Genomic DNA, 19,641 nt, shown 5'->3' on the forward strand with positions numbered 1-19,641 from the left:
TTTAATTTGATTTGAATATTCTTAGTAATGTATTTAAATATACGCTTATATACATTAGAAAAAGATATAATTTATATTCATTTGGAAGTATGTAAAATACTTATTATAAAAAGTGAGTCATATGCGTTTGTTGGACACTTGAGTGCCAATAGGCTAGCCGTTATTTTGAAAATTTGGAATGAAATTTTGTTGTGGTTTTGCATGATAAACAAAGCAAGAAATAGTGTTATGTCCGTTAATGGAAGGGAGTTTTAATCGTTTTTAGAAGAAACAATGTTTTTGAAGTTTATTTTAATTAATGTCATTAGCATTAAATATTTTTTATTTACTGCTTTTATGAAGAATTTCGTGCTATCGGGAATTGCCCTGTCCACATTATGTGCTCACGTATTCCGATTCGTTTCTACTATATTTATAGAAACTGATTTCTGCTTATATACAAACTATTGGCCTAACTTGGTTATTGTATCTCTTTCTTAGTGTTATTTAACATTTGATAATTGTGGTGAGAGAGAGGAGGTTATAGTCTCGTGTAAAAGACGTCCCTAACTATTCACAATGCTATAACGATGTACTATGATAATTATAAATAATAAAGATCAATTATAAAAAAAAGATAATTCAGAGAAAATAATAAACTAAAATAAATGATTATATATATGGATATATAGTTGACCGTAAAAATTTAAATAAAAGAAGATGGTCAGGGTTGGGGTCAAAAAAAGAAGAAATAGTTTATAACTTAAACTAATTGTTCTTTATAACTTAACTTATAAAATAAGAATTATAATATAACTTATCTTATAAAAAAAGAACAAATAGTTTATAACTATTGGTTCTATTTTTGACCACAACCCTGACCATCTTTTATTTAAAATAAATGATATTTATAGCATTAATAAAAAAAAAATTACTTGTACTGAGAAAATAATTGGATAAAAAAAAACATAGTAACTTAATCATAATAATATAAATAAATAAAGGATTAATAACAGGTCTTGGATCAGGCTGGGCTTCAGTCTTCGAGATTACTTAAGTTTTATGCCACTGCTCCTCTAACTGTTTGTAGATTAGAGTGGAATTTTGTAAATCGTTTTTTGATGAGATCATCTATCGACTCCACTTATATTTCACGATACAATTGGCTGTTTCGTAAACAAATAATAACAATTTCTTTTATTCTGGTTCCAATATTTATTCCTTAAAAGAATCCTTCAAGAAACTGATTACAATCATTGGGTGAAACGTTTTACTGGAATTTTATAGTTAGCAAGGACCTGGGAGTCATAAATTGTTTTTCGTGATTAAATTTTCCTTCCATAAATCTTGCAGTAGGGGAACCATTATCGAATCTTGTTCATGCTCCTCCCTTATTTCTCATACATTTCCTTTAAAATATGTTTTTCTCATTACATGCTCTGCATCACCTTCCCTTATATCAAAAGTATATTCAATGTGTTTTATATCCTTGTTAGACGGCTGTGATGAAGAACTCTTCTTCTGACTTTTTTAATAATTCTTTATATCTATTTTATTTATTTATCTTGTTGGGATGATTCTTAGCTTTATTTGTCATTCAACCGTTTTTACTTTACAAGAGTACTAAAGATACACTGGACGATGAGAAGTCATGTAAGCTGTAACCTTTCCACTGCTGAAATATTTATCTCCATGACAGGGCTATAATTTTTTTTTTTTTTTTTGGATATTTGTAATCAAATTTGTGATAATATATTATGCGTATTTAAAAATTTAAATACTAATTCTAGTATATTATTCTTAGGGAAGATAATGTCAAGCTCGACTGCTTATCTTGGCAACTCGATTGGTCTGTTAGTTCCTCCAATTTCCACGTGACTTTGCAGAACCTGCTGTATCCAGAATAATGAGGCGTGAGCTACTTCGGATAAGAGATAGTATAATCAGTAAATAAAAAAAAAATCTTTAGATTAATAAAATTTATTGAATGGTGCAAATAATTTGTTTGTTGGATTTACATTCTTACTCGCATACATATTTTTTCCGAACATATCACCACTGTTTGTATCACACAAAAAGCAGGTTCTTTGAATCACCATAAAATTAGGATAGATCAAAATAAATTAGGACCTTAAGCAGTAAAATTTTGGCGGCCCCTCAAAATACAATTTTATTAACTTATAGCATGAAATTAATATGTTAATTGATTGGAGAAGATGGTCGGGGGGTGCGGTCAGCAAGGAACAACATAAATAAACAAAAAAATATTTATTTATGCCAATTATTTTAATTTTCGTAAAAATTATTTTACGTTTCGTATGATTATTTCATTCGTGGTTTTGAGAACATGTTTGGTCATTTACAAGATCTTTTTGTGATAAATTTAAAACCTCGATTCTCTAAGCGATCCCATAATAAAATCTCTTCCCCTCCCCCCACTGAATAAAATTTGAACACCCCTCAATCCGGAAAAAGCAAGTCTCCAATGACTCCAATTGATTAATTGTGATTTATTTTTATGTTTTATTTTTTTAAATAGAACTCGTGAAGTATTAATTGATATTTTTCGGGATTTTTACTCTATTGTTCCCGGAAAGGGGAAAGTTATCAAAATTATTTCTTACCATTTATTTATCGGAATACCAACGTGCGAAAATTCGGGAATGTGTGCTACAAATACTCTCTGTATTATATCCTCTAGGAAAACTTAAAACTAGCTTAAGGCACCTATCTTTCCTTTAGCAAAGCGTAAGAGGTCCTTATAGTTGGTGCTGCAAATACGCTACAAATGAGCTTAGAAATTTTGAACTGGATTGACTGCCCATTTTTAAAGTTTACAATCAATTTTCCTGCATTGTGAATTACTTTTCTTGTATTTTTCTTTTAAATGAACATCCCTAATAACCAAAAATAAAAAAGGTCACCTTCATAGGATGACTTCGGAAGGACCAGTATTGAAGAGAAAGCAGACAAAATTTACTTCCTTTAAAGGGTATGTTTAAAGAAAATCTTTGAAAAGACTCATAAACTCGAATTATTTCCTTCAAAAAGGCGAGTTACCTACTTAGGATACAATTTTTGCGCATTTTACGATCGTCTCATCAAAAATTCCAGGGACTCTAAATTTTTGTTACAAACGTTTAGGAATTTATTTGACTTGTGAGGTGCAACGCGATTTTGGCTGGTTCCCCAGGCGGGTCAGGGAAAATATTAGGCCAACTGTTTTCCTCTTCCTTGACCGTTTTGTGTTCAGTCATTTAAGGATTAAATTACTCACCCCCATAGAACGCACTCCAATTCTTTTCCAATTATTGTAATTTAAAGAAGATTTCACAGCATAGAAACTATTTGGATAAAGACATCCATTGTATGGTAAAATACGAGGTGATTTTCTCTTTATGGAATTAAATAAATCGAACAGAAAAAAAACAACCTATAATCAGTCCTCAATATAAATCTCAATAAAGTTTATTAATTTTTATTGTTATTTATTATTGTTTTATTTTAGTTTTTAGTCCTTTCAATTTGTTTTATAACTTATTTATTCCCTTAACTTATTTATTCATTAAATTATTTCTTTTAACTTATTTATTCATCTAAGTATTTGTTTTGACCAGCTTTTGGTTTTTTTTAAAAATCTTTTTATTAGTTTTTTTTTTTAATGTATCTATTTATTTGTTTTTTTGTTAACTGATCAACTGCTGTGACTATTATGTCTTAATAGATTTTACATTGCTATCTAATGCTAAATTCGTTTAATTTGTTTGACGGGTCGAACGTGGGTAGCGGATCACTGGAGAGAGGAGATGTGAGGGAGTCATAAAGGGAGAATAAAATTGTCAATTAAATTAAATGAAATTCTCAAATGTAATGAAAATTGTTAAATAGAAAAAAAAAAATTAAAATATTTGTATTTATTGTGTAAACGAGTACTGATTGTAAAAGGAAAAGGTCGGGAAAAAAAAATTTACCATGTAAATATAAGTATTGTATATATGTCCGATCATGGATTGATTAGTTTGGTGTGTAATGTAGTAACCCAATGTATTTGGGCAGCATGGCTGAATAAAGCATTTCTCTCTAATTCACTTATATATTGGACAGGAAGGCTGCACCTCTAAAAATCGCTTAATGAAAATTTTGATAAATAAATTTGCTTTTTTCGAATTATACGATATTCCGAGAGCCCCAAAATACAGTTATGCTAAGGTTATACATTGGAAGGCGACAAAACACATAACTTGTCTAACCCTTTTCGAATTTTATTCCAAAGCTGGGTAATTTCTACTACTGGCAAAGTCATTCCGGTTGAGAATAATTAAAATAATACTCCGTCGGTCGCGCTAGATCTCAGAGATCTGATTAATTGTTTTTTGTATATATCTAGATAGGGGTGACTGCTGGGGGAGGTTTTTTCCTCCCTCCATTCTCCTCACAAGTGAAGCCACAGAATTAAATTTCATCATAGAATTCAACGTGATTTTTTTTAGTATTTTCATATAAATTTTTCTTACTAATGATAATATGATCATTACTAAACTTTAATAATTAATTAATTTTTTTTATAATTATACTTTTTTTTTTGCATGCTATTTAATTTTCAAGTCGACTTACTGTGGCTGAGTAAAGCCTGCCAGTAAACATATGTTCCTAAATTAGATTTATTTAACACTTTCATCGAAAAAATTACCTTTTAACCTGCTTAAAAGTTTGAATAAAAATTTGAAAAACTTTAATTTCATTTTATTTAACAGAAAGATCTTCTTTTTTTTTTTTGAAAATTAGCTTTAACTTGGCTGTAAATATCAAACTTTGATAAAAAGATCTAACACACCCCACACTAACGTCCATGAATTTTATAGTTTTTGTACAACGGAGTGGGATAAATAAAAAATAAAGCATTTAGTTTAATTAAGTAAATAATTGAAATAATTCAAAAGTTGTTTTTTTATTACAATACTATTTCATTTATGTATCTACTTTATTTACATAATAGCAACTACTTTTATTTTATTTTTTAATATAAATACTATAAGTATCAAAACAGTAAAAAACACGAAGGAAATACCGTCTGCTGGAGGTTGATTTAAAAAAAAATAAAATTTATACATACGACTTAAATTTACCTTAAAAACTTATTTACTTAAATAATTCATTTGTGTTATGTCAAAAGAAATATATATACACATACACATACTTACTTAAAACTGGCTCGATGTACATCTCTAAAAATTTACATAATTTTCTAACTTGATATAAACTAATTTAATGTAAATTTTGGTCATCGAAACTCACTTATAACCTCATAAGAAAAATTTTAATTTTTTGCGAGGGCTATGTTCTACTTTATTGACTACGGAAATCGACTTTATTTACTTATATCGTTTGTTTTTTTCGCTTGAGGAAGAATTATAATAACGGATGCATCAATTTTTTTTTTTTTTAATAATTTCAGTGTGCCTTCAGACAGAAAAGTTTGAGAACCACTGGCGTAAGAGTTGCTGTTAAAGGGTTCTATATGACGTCATTCCCTTATTTTTGTCACAACTCTCTTGTCTATTCGCGATATTACTTTGTCAAATCGTTCAGATATCATCCAAAGTTTTTATTCCAAATAATGAATTTAGTTCCTCGTGCTATTGCTATATAGGGTATTGTACCAAGCAACCTCTCAATGTCACTTCTTATTTTGACAGATGTAATTTAATAGATGAAGTTGAAAATAAAGCAGATAGCCTCTGTTTCAGTTCAGTTAAAATGTATTTATTTCTTTAACCGGGACATCAAAACTTGATGTCAGTTGTCCTTCCATAAGCGGAATTAACTAATAATGATCTTGAAAATACATTCCTATATCTAGAATTATTTAGACAAAGTTGGTTACAGAGAACTCTTGAGTCTTTGTGTATTAAAATCACCATTAACCATGCGATTTTATGTAAAAGCTATATCTGCTATATTAGAAGTGGGTTATTTTGCTTCACTAAAGTATCCTAACGCTGAGTATGTCTCTCCAGTGGCAGTAAAAGGCGCGAAAGGACTGAGTGTGAATGCGTACCTTCTGATTGGTGGTTGCAAAGTTCATTTACAAAATAATTTTATGCTTTTAACATTTTCTTTTTCCTCCCAAAGTGATGTGAATTCTCCCTATGTATCTATAAAATTTGCTATACTTTTTGAAAATAATAAATAAATACATATATATTGAAATAGTGTAAACCAGTGGCTTTTTCGTTGATGGATAATGTAGACTGTTGTATGTTTATTGTGTTTATTTATTTCATAATAAATCCTAAATTTTCATGATTTCCCAGTTTCCCTTACAAAAAAACTGATAAACATTTTTTTTTAAAAAAAGCCTTAAACCAGCCTCCTACAAGGACTTCTCATCCTTTATCCATTATTTACTACTACAAAACGATTCCATATATCCCTCTCATTTACCTCCAGTTTCTCTAATATACGCCTCATTTTAAAATAATAATAATAAACTTAAACTTCTCTAGTAAATCCAAAGATGTTCTATGACTCCTACACCAATACACCAATCCTATACACTTTACCGTATTCCGTGTTCAACCCCCCCCCCCCTCTCCCATTATAATTTATGTTATATAAGTAAAACCAAAAAATACTTAAAAACACGTATCTGTCAACACAAATATATCATTAAAACCAAAAATCTGTTCGCTTCAAAATTACTGGAACTAGCCATATCCCTTAACCATATTCGAACATCCTCCCCCTCATCAAATTATAATTGTTTCTTCATTACATCATCATGGAAAACCATTCAACGTTGTTATACTGTGACATTATTTATACTCATATCCAGTTATATTTATTAATATTACTGTAAAAGTTTTTTATGCAACTTGTCTAAGTAACAGTTAGATTTATAAAACCTTATTTCGTAACCAGTATTTATATAGAGATTGAGAACAACTTTTAATGTTTTGTGTCACATGTTTTAGTTTTGGTTAATTTTTACTTTTCTTTCTATCCTTATCGCAAAGATTTATGCACCCATACCGAACTTAGCACCATTTAACAATGATTATTTTTATGTGTTATTTAATATTATTGTCACTATAGACTAACTTTATCTGACATTTTCTTGCATCACTCATTATTATGTAGGTTTTTATCGCTCATACCACTATTTGTATTTCTCTTAAATTATTATCTTCTATATTTTATTATTTTTATATCTATCACTATTTTTATTTAATTTACATCACCAATTTTACCTATAATTTTTATAAACCGTATCTCTTGTAATTTTTGTTCCAGCTTTAGCCCTATTGATAACTTACCCACATGTTTGAAACGTCATCATATCAAATAAAAATAATTTTAAAAAGACTGCGTCCTGATTATTTGCCACAAAAAATATTTTTGGAATATTTATTGTTTTTTTATTCTTCCAATGGTACCCCAAGGAAGGTGAGATATGAATTTCAGACTTTTCTGACTGCTGTAAGTGGGTCAAAAATGCCAAATATCTCACAAAAATTTTTCAATCTGGTGCAAAGTAACTCACTTTTAAGTCTAATTCGATCTTGAAATGGAGGTATTGCCGCTAAGAAACAATCGATGCCACAAGCAAAGGGCGGGAATGGACCTGAAAATAGAATCTTGGCAAAAATTCAGCGTTGCTATTGACTTAAAACCAAAATGTTATACGACTGGTATTCTATTCAAAATAGTTAACACAATATATAAATGGTGTCCATTTCTTAATTTTTTATACTGTGCACGGTTGTTCTCTCCACTTTATGGTTATATTGTAGTGAAACATTACAATCAACGTTATAATAATCTGACGACCCTATTTTGAAAAACTCTGTTTTTTCCTTTTTTAATACTATGTATAGTTATTATTGTTATATAGCCCACATCTTATTCCCCTGGTTATATGAGAAGTGCAATATCGAACACTAACGGGATCAGTAAGACTCCTGTCGCATTCGTAATCTCATTATGAAAACATAGTTTTACTTCAAACTCAGAGGCAATATCCTCCAGACTGCATTTTACAGAACCAATGAGCTTATTGTCGCTTACTTTTGCAGAGAGAGAGAGAAATACTTTATTCATCTATGCTGCCTAAATACATCAGGTTGCTCTCTCACACAGCATACTTATCAATCCGTAATCGGACATATATAAATTACACATACATTGTATAATAAGATATAAAGAGATATAATAATAAGATATAATAAACAATTTTTTTCCCGTACAGTTTCCTTTTACAATCAATTTCGGTCCATACATCAAATGCAAATGTTTCAATTCATTCTTTTTTTTTCTTTCTCATTTCCGCTCCTCCGATTTCACTATTTCACAATTTTTTAATTCACCCGATCAACAAATTCGCTCTCCGGAATTCACCCTCCGCGATCCTCTTCAGTGACCCGCTAAACAAAGTCAATATTAGACGGCAATGTGAGATCAGACCATCATTCATAGTCACAGCAGTAGATCAGTTTACCAAAAAAAAACGAATAGATACATTTTATGAGAATAAGACTAACACATAGATTCAAAGGAAAATATAATAAAAATTCGGTTACAGGAAACACTTGAATGGATAAATAAGTTTTAAAAAAAATTAGTACTAATAAAATAAAATAATTTAATGAATAAATACGTTAAAACACACAAATAGAGAGGTCAACAAATTAAAATAAATAAAGAATAATCTCCGAGCTAATTCCCATGCAGGTGATGGTGTATGATCCCCAGGGAGTCCAAAATAATATTTTCCGCCTAGATCGCAATATCCCCGATGCTAACACCTAAGCCTTCTAAGAAGCTCCTTGTTCTATCTGGTATTGTTCCGCGAGATCCAAACCAGAGGCCTCTCGCGGTGAACTCTCTCTCTCCGAAGGTCTCACGGAATTTTTTCTTAAGGAAAGGGACGCATTTTTCATATATTTTCTTTTTTTCCCTTTCCACAACACCTTCCTGTTGAGGTAATTACTTTCAAATCTTACCGTCGGATCCAAGACAAGAGCCGTGTCTCCGACTTTTGTAAACGCGACAATATCGGCATATCTTACGGATCCGTCGGTGTCAATACAATAGACCTCCTCGAAGCAGGTGAAGTCTTTTCTTTCAAGGAACTTCATCAATTCTTCTTTGACCCTGTGGTGCCGGCGTGTTATAAGGAGGGAGTTGTTGGGGCATATTCCCAGCACATGAGCTGGTGTTTCAGACTCTCTGCCGCATTTGCGACAGAGGGACCCAACTTCTCCTTGCTGTCCACTGGCTCCTGGGACTCCACGCAGGGGTGCGTAGCTGATATTAATTTTCAGGGCGTTCGCCCACTCTGACCCCGAGTGTACCTGCTTGTCACATACATATCTATTTGCTTTCGAGGTCTCTTTGAAATGGTGAACACCGATACCCTGCCATCTGTAACTGGCCCATTCTTCGAAAGCCTTCTCACGTAACGACTGTCGTAGAGCTCTCACACTTTGCCCCTATCCACCCCAAGTCTATCAGCACATGCCGCGATTTCGGTTTCGTAACTGAATATAAACTGGAATAGGGCATCCGGAACATTCGACAGTCGCTGGGCAATGGACCAATGCTGTAGTGGAGCTTCCCATTGACAGCGGATCAGACCCACTCCTCGATATCTCCTGGGTGCGTACAGCATCGCCGACGAGGTGTTAGCCGGGAGCCCTGATACTCCTGCGGATATTGGTATCAATGCCCTCCAATACCGCAGGACGTATCTTTGTAAGGGGAGCAGTCTGGAGAGGGTAAACAAGGCCCGGGAACATTAGAGCAGCCTAAAATATTGTGTTGTTGACTTCATGTTTCTTAGGTTTTTGATTCGTAAGACTGATATCCCTTTATTGTGTTTTTCACTAAATTGTCAAGAACGTTGTGGATATAATTTTTTTTTTGCAAATTGTTTAGATTTATTAATGAATGTTGAAGAGCATCATCCTCATATATCATATTCTTCTTCTTAGTCCTTTCTCTTTACCGCGCCGCAATGTAAGCCCGTCTTCCAAGAACCCCTTTCCAGAGTTAGCTGTTTTCTCTTCCTCTAATCTACACTACTCATCCTGAAGGTCTTCTCCCAGGTCTTTCCTTCAGTCTCCTTCCTATTTTTTTAATTTCATATGTGGCCTTGCCTAACAATTTTGAAACTTGTCCAAACACTAGCCCATCTTCTTGAACAGACCTCACATCCAGGTTGGTTCTAGTTATGATATTCATATATTTTTTTTGTTTTGGCCGTAACTCTACTTAAATAACACAGGTCCATAGCCTGGAATTGGCATGTTTGATAAAGAGGAATGTATTCTTGTGAACTATTATTTTAGTGCACTTGGAGACTACCTGTACCCTGGGAATTCTGTCTTGAACGATTCTAACCACCTTCCTGCTGAATTTTTTCTCCCTTTGATATTCTCATCCACACAGTGCCTGTGACCCTAGGTACTTTAAAGTGCTTTAACTGCGCGAATTTCTTGCGATCCTATGGATCATTAAACTCATTCTTCTTTCCTTCCGATCCTCTTAATTTTCGTTCTACAAATGTTTATTTCCATGTTTTTTAACCTACTTTCTTTCTAGAGGTTGCGTTTGCTAAAAGGTTTATTATCAATATTAGCCAAGAATGCATCTTTGTGTAATTCCCCCTTGTTTGATTTGAATTGAGAAGTCTCTCACTCTCAGAAAGTTTCAATTTCCTGATCTTGACCTCTTGAAAGTGGTGGGGTTATAGGTTATGCTAAAACTGTTATTTCGGGGTGCTTAGCCGATAGTCTAGAAGAATGATCGACGGAGGTTTCTATGGCAAAAGGCTATAAGTATGGATTACCAATAATAGTAATCCATATATCCAGTTAGGAGAGCATAAATAAATAGCAAGTGTGATTATTTATTACAAAACATTGTACCGATTATTATAACAATGGTAGAAAAGTATTACCATGACAATGTTATTGGCTCTAAAACTGTTCCTCATGTTTGTTTACAAAATACATTTATGGTTGATATTGTGATAGTTATCAATTTTTATGGGTAGAAACTATGTGATTTATTTTGTTTTATTAATTAGAACTATTTTTACAAGATGATTCGTTCACTTTAGTTTTAATGTACGTTTGTTTTCGCTAAGCTATTCCTGCCAACCGTTATCTATTTGTCCTTAAACAGCAAGAGCATACTTTGTAGTTAACATTACTTCCACGAGCATAGCGAGTGGAAGTCAGCAGTTTTCATTCACTAAAATCTATAAACATTATAATAATATCAATAAAACAGTTATTTTTTCAACTCTCTAAATTTTTTACTTAATGTGGGTTAAAAACAATGATGAATATCATAATACTTTTGATAAAATTATTAAATCCTACAAAATAATGAACGCGTATTGGTCTGAAAAACTCTGTGGTTAACACAAAAAAAGTAATTTGGGTGTCAGAAATATCTAAACCACGAATCTTTCTTCAGCAGGAGCACATTCCATATGCTCAAAACTAGAGAGAATTTAAATTATGCGTTAGATTTCGAAAAAAATACATACATATTATCCTTCCCATCTCCTTTTCCCTTACCTTAAGGAAGAAGTTAAATACACAGAAATCGGACATTTATTACCATAAGCTTGCAACGGCTGTTTTATGTTTACAAATATACGGGAGCGAGGTGGCTCAGTGGTAAGGCTCTATGCTACTAACTCCAAGGGACCCGGGTTTGAATCCGGCTCTGACAGATAATTATTAATTCTGTTACTGTAACCGTGAGTCAAACTTGTATGTTCGGGAGCCCTCCTCCACCCAGCCTCATAATGTAGGTACCCTTACGTGGGAATAAATCTGGAGGTGGATCAAATCACCTTGCACAATTGTTGAACTAGTAACTTCCATACAAAGGAAACGAACTGACCCTTCATGGGTTGTTGTGGTGCAGATTTATATGTATATATATGTTTTTTTTTATAGTTTTTCATAAAATTTTGAAAATTTTCATGGTAAATATAATGTTTTATTGATATATTTGTAGTGGATAGTCTGCGAACCTTGGAGTAGTGCGGTCGATTAATACTTTATGTTCCCTCGTCCAAAGTTAGCATTTGTCGAAATTCATTATTAATCATTAATCATTATTCATTATTCATTCTGACAACAGTCATAGCTCTTACCACAGCATCTCACAAAATATGAGGGTTTACTAATATAAAATACAGTGAAACATTTTATTTTATTTATTTTTTTTTTTTTTTAATGGAGGACTTACGCTCTCCGCCTATGGTATACAGCAAAGTAATAATGGTTTAGATAGGTGTAGAGCCATTTTCCAAACTCATATCAAATACAATACAAAAACTTATTGATAGAATATAAAATATATTATTTTTTTAATAATTAAACTTTCAGTGAAATAAATGGAAAATTACTGTATTACTGGATTAAAACATTTTTCCTACCCCTCTAATTTGATTACTTAGAAAGCTGCAACACATTAATACCAACGGCATCTTATTACGTTACCATTTAACTAAATAAAGATCTTCAAGTATCATTGTACACTTGAGCACTTTGCTCTAAGCATGTTATTAATCAGGGATGTTATCAATTTTATCAAACAACATTGTGTATATATATTTTCTATAATATACTTGAAATTAAATTTGAACTTTTACGGTTTCGAAAATTTTCGGAACATGATCGAACTAAAATTAAAATACGTTTATTGTTATTTGAGCTTATAACCTTGCGCATTTGTTCAAATAGATTAATAATTAAGACAATGATATGAAGTGCTTTTATTAATTAATAATATAATAGTTTTGGATATTTCATTTTGCAGTAGCATTTTGTGTTAATTCTTCTTTATGACAAATAACTGTCTTTCTCAAAATAAGAAAAATTATTGTAATACAACCTAATGCCATTTAACATCTTGTATATACCCACTTGAAGAGAACTATGTTTTAACTAAAGAAGCAGTGATTGAAAAATTGAATGTTTATTAAAGTTAAAGAATTAGATTTTGTAAATGTTACTGCATTTAGTTGAAAAACTAACCCCCTTTACTTTGTTATTTCATTATATTTTTTTGTTATTATTTTGAATCATATATATTATTTTTCTCTTATTCCTTATTTAAAAAAATGAATTCGATTATTTTTAAAAGCATACTATCCTGCAGTAGAATGAATATGAAAGGTTATTATTTTATTTTTAATAAGATTATAAAACCCCTGCTGTACCATGTCTCACCTCTGTTTTTACAATCACTGATATATTTATTCAATATATATAATTTTAATGATGACATATTATATTTATTTTGTTTTATTCTACAGCTAATGAACATTTGTAATAATGTGTCAGTTATCCATTTGTAAATTTATTTATTTTACTCATTTAAGTTCTAAATAGAATCTCTTTGATTATTGTGTGTGTTTCCAATTCGAATGGCATGCTTTGTTAGTATTTTTGTGAAAATGGTTGTGCACCTCCATAAAACTTGTATGTATACAGTTGAATTGGTAGATAGCATCAGGAATACCATATTTGATTTTATAATTTATAATAAACATGATCCAGAGTTGTGTATAAAATCATTAACATTGGAATTTTTAATATTTCTACGCCACAGTGTTTTTTATATAAGTGCCTTGGTGTCATTATTGAAGTTTAGAAAAACCAAATAGTGAAATGATTGTGCGTGAAGTGCATTCCTGGGTTCTGCGGATATTGACTGAAATGGTATTCATTTATTATTTTTAATGTCCATGTTATATTTTTGTTTCAATAATGTATTTGTTCTGTATATTTTTTTAAAGCAGTTATAAATTTTTCAAATACCTTTTGTTATCATTCTTAACTATTACTTCCAGAATTATCAGTGTTTTTCAGTATGAAAAACAAATGAAATTGGCTCTGGAGTAATCAAGAGACATTAATTATTCATTTAAAAAATAAACCCATTCATAAGTTACTCAGATGACTACATTAAATGATATATCTGTACTCCCAATATACCTACATAAATGTTTGCTTTGAAAATTAAAATTGTCCCTATTGATTAGAATTTTAAAAACTGAACAAACCTTCAAAATAATCTAATAATATTAGATATATGAGAAAAGAAGATTTATGTTTTCTAACGTCATTAAGTTTAGATTAAGATACTTAATATAACTTTAAGCTATTGTATGTTTTTCTGTATTTGTATGTTTATTCATAAATAAATCCTGTTTCCTCAATATTAAAAAAATAAATCCTGAATTCGCTTTCTATATAAGTTTTGACAAAAGGGAGACTACTTGGTTAGTTTATTCATATCCATTGATTACACTTTTAATAATAATAAAGAGCTCAAGAAATATCCTAAACCCTTGTGAAAAATAGTACACAAGCAAAGGTTTGGATCGTGAAGGGTTTTGACCTCCTTGACATTTTTCTCCATTCAGAACAATTATCTGATGCTCTTCTCTAGCCAACCACTTCTAGGATTCTAAGGTCAACCTCAACATCCTCCTGCCTGTCCAGTATAGGTTTGCTTTATCATTTCCCTTTCTCCAAATAGTCATCCTTCCCTTATCAGTATTAGGAGCATCCCTTGATTTATGTGATTTATATGACCTAAGCATCTCATTTTCCCTTCTCGACTTAAAATACAAGGTCTCCCATATTTTATAAGTTAGTTGGTTCCCATATTACTAGGTTGTTGGTTGTAGGTGTTTACTTTATTGGTTAAGAGATAGGTTCTTTAAAAACTTCCTCTTACATAAAACATTTGTGATTTAGTTATTATTAATTGATTTTATTTTACCTAATTCTATACCAGTTTGATATTATTATTATTTATCCAGAGAATGGATGCTAACGAAACCACAGGTCAGTTTATTGTGTAACTAAAGAAATATTATGCCCATGTGTATTGATATGAAACTAATCTTCATAAATGTATTGTACTTTTTTTTTCTAAGTTTTTGAAGAACGATTAATGTAATAGTACTTGAACAATAAGATATGGTATCAATCTTTGTTTTTAGGCCAAGGTGAAAGGTTGCGAAATGGCAACTATAGATGGTCGGCCAGCACAATATGGCATCTCCCTCAAACAGCTGCGTGAGCTCATGGAGCACCGTGGCCGTGAGGGAGTTGTCAAAGTACAAGAGTTTGGTGGTGTTCAAGAAATATGTAAAAAATTATACACCTCTCCTAGCGAAGGTAATATATTAGTTGGATATTTTTATTAAAACTAGGGGGAAGTGTTATTTGCTTGTCCATAGATCTAATCTTCATAAAATTTTTTGTTTACTGTTAATATTTACTTTATAAATTAAATCCCATGCTTCAGTATTTCTCTTTTATGTATATAACATGCAATTTTATTATTTGTCTTTTTTTTCTGTAATTTTATTTTATTAATTTAGCATCAGGCTTCTATTAGTAAATTTTTGTAATTATAAGTTTCTTCTTTGAATTTATATGAAATATGCTTGTAAATTAGGCATAAATACTATATGTAATTGATTTAATTGTTTTCTCTTCTGTAGACAAAATGCATGAATACAAAAATTTTAGATATTACCCTTTATGAAACAAGTAGAACACAAAACTTATCATCTTTCCTCCTTCAGAACTATAAGTTATAAGTTATATCTGTTACTAGCCTATATCAATATGTTTTAATTTTAACTCCTTGGCTGTCCATGTACGTGGTCGATTTTACTTCATTTGTTTTATTCAGATTTAATAATCCGTTTATTTCTTTGTGTAGGTCTAAGTGGAAGTCAACCTGACCTTGAACATAGAAGGGAGACTTTTGGCTCAAATACAATACCCCCTAAACCGCCCAAAACATTTCTTCAGTTAGTATGGGAAGCTCTTCAAGACATTACGCTTATTATTCTAGAAATAGCCGCTCTTGTTTCATTAGGACTGTCACTTTATCAACCTGCAGACGACCAAGGTAATTCTGTTATTAACCTTTAAAATAACAAAAAACTGGTTGTATTGGGCATTATTAAGTATTTATAAGATTAATTTTTAGCACAAAAGTAAAACTTGCTACATATAATATTTTACGATTATGTGTAGAATTTGTTTTTTGTATTGTGTGAAGACTAATACCCAATTTTCTTGGAATTTCATTTAATAAAAAGTGAAAAAATCCTGTAATAAAAAAGATAAAAACTGCTTAAATAAACTTCATTTTGATAAAATGTGTTTTAATGCAATTTATTGCTGGAATATAAGTTTTGCCTTTTTTTTATTTTATATTTTGTTTGTTTTCCTTTCTGTTAAAACTACATATAATGAGATTAAAATTTTCATATTGAGTTAATTTTCTTCCAGTGTTAGATGAAGATGAGGCAAAGCATGGTTGGATAGAAGGAGTTGCTATTTTAATATCAGTTATTGTTGTTGTACTTGTTACTGCTTTTAATGATTATACGAAAGAAAGGCAATTCCGTGGTTTACAAAGCAGGATTGAAGGGGAACACAAGTTTTCTGTTATCAGACAAGGAGAAGTTAAGCAAATATCAGTAGGAGACATTGTCGTTGGAGATATTTGTCAGGTAATAAATTGTCTAAGTTTAAAACCATACATGTTAAAAAATTGTATTATAATAAATTAATTATTTGAGAATTTTTAAGTCAAGACATATCAAATTTTCGAAAACAATATTCTAAATGGAAAAGTTCTCCTCTTGTGTGATCTCAGTTGTCTACCTATTATGATCATTTCTACATGATCATGCTGTGTCCTTTTCCACTCTTTATTCTGTTATTTTTTACTTTATTGAATTTCAGTGCCATGTTTGTTAATTAATTACTGGACATACCTACCATTTTATTTGTTCTAGAAAGTGTGTAAATTAATTTATGAAATATATCGATTGACTGAAATTTCTTTAAGTCTAAATTTATTGCAGATAAAATATGGTGACCTTCTTCCAGCTGATGGAATTCTGATACAAAGTAATGACCTAAAGGTTGATGAATCCTCATTAACAGGAGAGTCCGATCATGTGAAAAAGGGTGAATCTAGCGATCCTATGGTTCTTTCAGGTATTTCATAACTAAACAATAATTTTATTACATCTTTGTTGGTTATATTTATGTATATATATATAGTTTTGGTTTTAGGCATTTGGAAAGTTTCTTATTTACATGTTCTTGTAAAAGTGGTTATTTTAAAGGTTTAAAACTTTTTTTTTATATTTATTCTTTTGCCAAGAGAAAAGAGTTTAAATCATGCAAAAAGTTGTTGGAAAAAATAAATAACTAAATAATTTTTGTAAAAATATTAGTAATAAGAAACGTTATACTGGAAGTGTTTCAACCATGATTTTGACAAAACACCACTATTTTTTTTTTAATTTAAGTACTAATGTAGCTTGGTTGTTAATTAGTACTTGTTAACTAAAACAAAAGGCTAGAAAAAAAAACACACTCTTCCAGACATAGATATATCATAGGCATTAATATATCATTAAGCAAACTATTTCATATCAATAGCAGACTATATGTAGACTAAACATTTTCTAAATTCTGAAATGTTGATTAATCTTCTTATGGTATATTGTAGTGGTAAGTAGAATAACAGTAGGAGTATATAATTTCTTTTCATGAACCTGACTGGCTTGAACTAGAATGATATTTAGAAATACAGATTATATTGTGTTTTGTCGGTTTGTCACATATCTTTACTGATAAACCAATCTTTTGTGTTTTAATTTCTATTCTGAAATTTACTGGATGTAAAATATTTACAGGAGTGTTTGGTTCTTCTGGCATCTATATTAATCGTCTTCAATGTTTCACAAATATTTAGACATCCATCACAGAATCCTGATTTTATTCCTTACTCTGCCTTTTGCCTGGACAAGCCTTATTTAATTACTTTTTTAAATATTACACCTTATTTTTGTCCATTAGGCTGGTTGTCAATCTACAACTTATTTAAGTTAGCTTTGGGAATTTTTATTAATTATTGTGTCGATTTATAGTAAACTATAAAAACTTACCTTAGGAAGATAAGTGAACTACATTAAGCCAAGGTAGCTTACCTCTTGGTCAACAACTGGCCTTATTGTACAAATTTTACAATATCCCAAATTTAACTACATCCCCCTACCTGTCGTGGTATGTTTTATTCTCACAGCCCCGTTGTGTTTTTAAATGAAAATTAAAATTTTAAATGAAAATACATTGATCTGCTCTAAATTTATTTTTTAAAATATGATTTGTGTTTGGTTAAGAAAAAGTCAAGGATATTGTAGTTATTAATAGGTATGTGCTCTATGATTGTTCAGGAGTTGAGGTAATGTTAATTTCAATAATATTGTATTTATATCATGTGATTTACTTCCTTTAAGATTTAGATTCTTTATATGACAATATCATTTCAGGGACTCATGTTATGGAGGGAAGTGGAAAAATGGTTGTTACAGCTGTCGGTGTCAATTCTCAAGCTGGTATAATTTTTACACTTCTTGGAGCTGCTGTAGATGAACAGGAACAAGAAATTAAAAAGAAACGAAAAGGTGAGTATTTATTTTTAGAGTAAAAATAATTTTTGTTAATATAATACTGAATGGTATTTTTAATGAATGTTTCTTGCTCGAAAATATATTCCTGCATGTAGGCTTAGTATAGAAAGTATCATTAGCAATGTTTAATTTTAAATAATAGAATAAAAATGAAATACAAATTTCAGACACAAGCAACTTATGTTTTAATTTTTATGACTATCATTTAGTATCCTAGAAGATAAGTTTTCTTTTATTTATTTTGTTATTGTATGTTTTAGTGTCATAGCTCATAGTTCACACTCTTTAAAAAATCTGTTTTATTTCAAATGTCAATTTAATTGACAGCATTAAACACCTGTTTATTTATCAGAATTTCTGCCCATTTACTGGTTTAGTTCAATTCCAATTTTCTTTTTCTCAGTCATTTATCCTACTGTTTGTGTTTATCCTTTTTAGTATTATAACATTCCTACTTAAATGTATTATAATTAGACTTTTTTTAATTACCTTTCTGGTGTTATATACCTACATGTGTAATATTGAATTTTATATTTTAATTAAAAGCATTGTACAGTGGTGTAACTCTGTTATGACCCACATATGGCACAAATAGTTGCTTGAAAATGTTGTATATGGAATAACTAGATTTTTGTGTGCCCCCTCCTTCTTTCCAGTGATTTGTATGTTTTACTAATGCATTTACCTTTTGCATGCCCCCCATATCTTCAGAAGCTAAAAAGAACCGCAAGAAGAAGAGTTTATCAGGTGACTTATTTTATCGTTTTTATTTTATTAATTTTCTTTCATATTGAGTAGCAATTGTACATTTAAATTTGATGATAGGTAATTATGCACATATAGTGCATTTGATTTTGAAAGACAGCCTTAATTTATGATTCAGTTTATTCATTCTTTGAATGCGTTTATTATTTTCCAAAAAAAGGATATATATCCATGAAGAAAACAAAATTATAAATTAACACATATACTCACTCGTTTAGTTGACCTCAGGCATCTCGAGTCCCCTCAATGAATTTCCTCCATCATTGTCAATCAAGAGTAATAGGCTGCCAAAATATTTACTTATTAAAAATCACTATATAGGCAACGAAAAACCCGTCTATCATTAT

General features: G+C 30.6%; 1 protein-coding gene across 22 annotated transcripts in view; it reads left to right on the top strand.

The window, feature by feature from the left end:
* PMCA (plasma membrane calcium-transporting ATPase 3) overlaps positions 1-19,641 on the top strand; it is a 728,428-nt gene that overhangs the window by 648,051 nt on the left and 60,736 nt on the right. For 21 of the 22 annotated variants that reach the window (XR_010843530.1, XM_067047708.1, XM_067047713.1 and 18 more), the window contains 6 exons: positions 15,020-15,197; positions 15,751-15,942; positions 16,329-16,552; positions 16,910-17,045; positions 18,389-18,523; positions 19,241-19,276. Coding sequence is in view for 21 of the 22 variants with exons in the window: in XM_067047708.1 (XP_066903809.1) it covers positions 15,041-15,197; positions 15,751-15,942; positions 16,329-16,552; positions 16,910-17,045; positions 18,389-18,523; positions 19,241-19,276 (880 nt within the window). In the remaining variant the exon portion in view is untranslated. The remainder of the gene's footprint in view (positions 1-15,019; positions 15,198-15,750; positions 15,943-16,328; positions 16,553-16,909; positions 17,046-18,388; positions 18,524-19,240; positions 19,277-19,641) is intronic. The other variant, XM_067047714.1, reaches the window with a different exon arrangement.

The sequence above is a fragment of the Halyomorpha halys genome, unplaced genomic scaffold (genome assembly GCF_000696795.3).
Source record: "Halyomorpha halys isolate HHAL.00 unplaced genomic scaffold, Hhal_1.1 Scaffold389.1, whole genome shotgun sequence".
Classification (NCBI taxonomy): domain Eukaryota; kingdom Metazoa; phylum Arthropoda; class Insecta; order Hemiptera; family Pentatomidae; genus Halyomorpha; species Halyomorpha halys.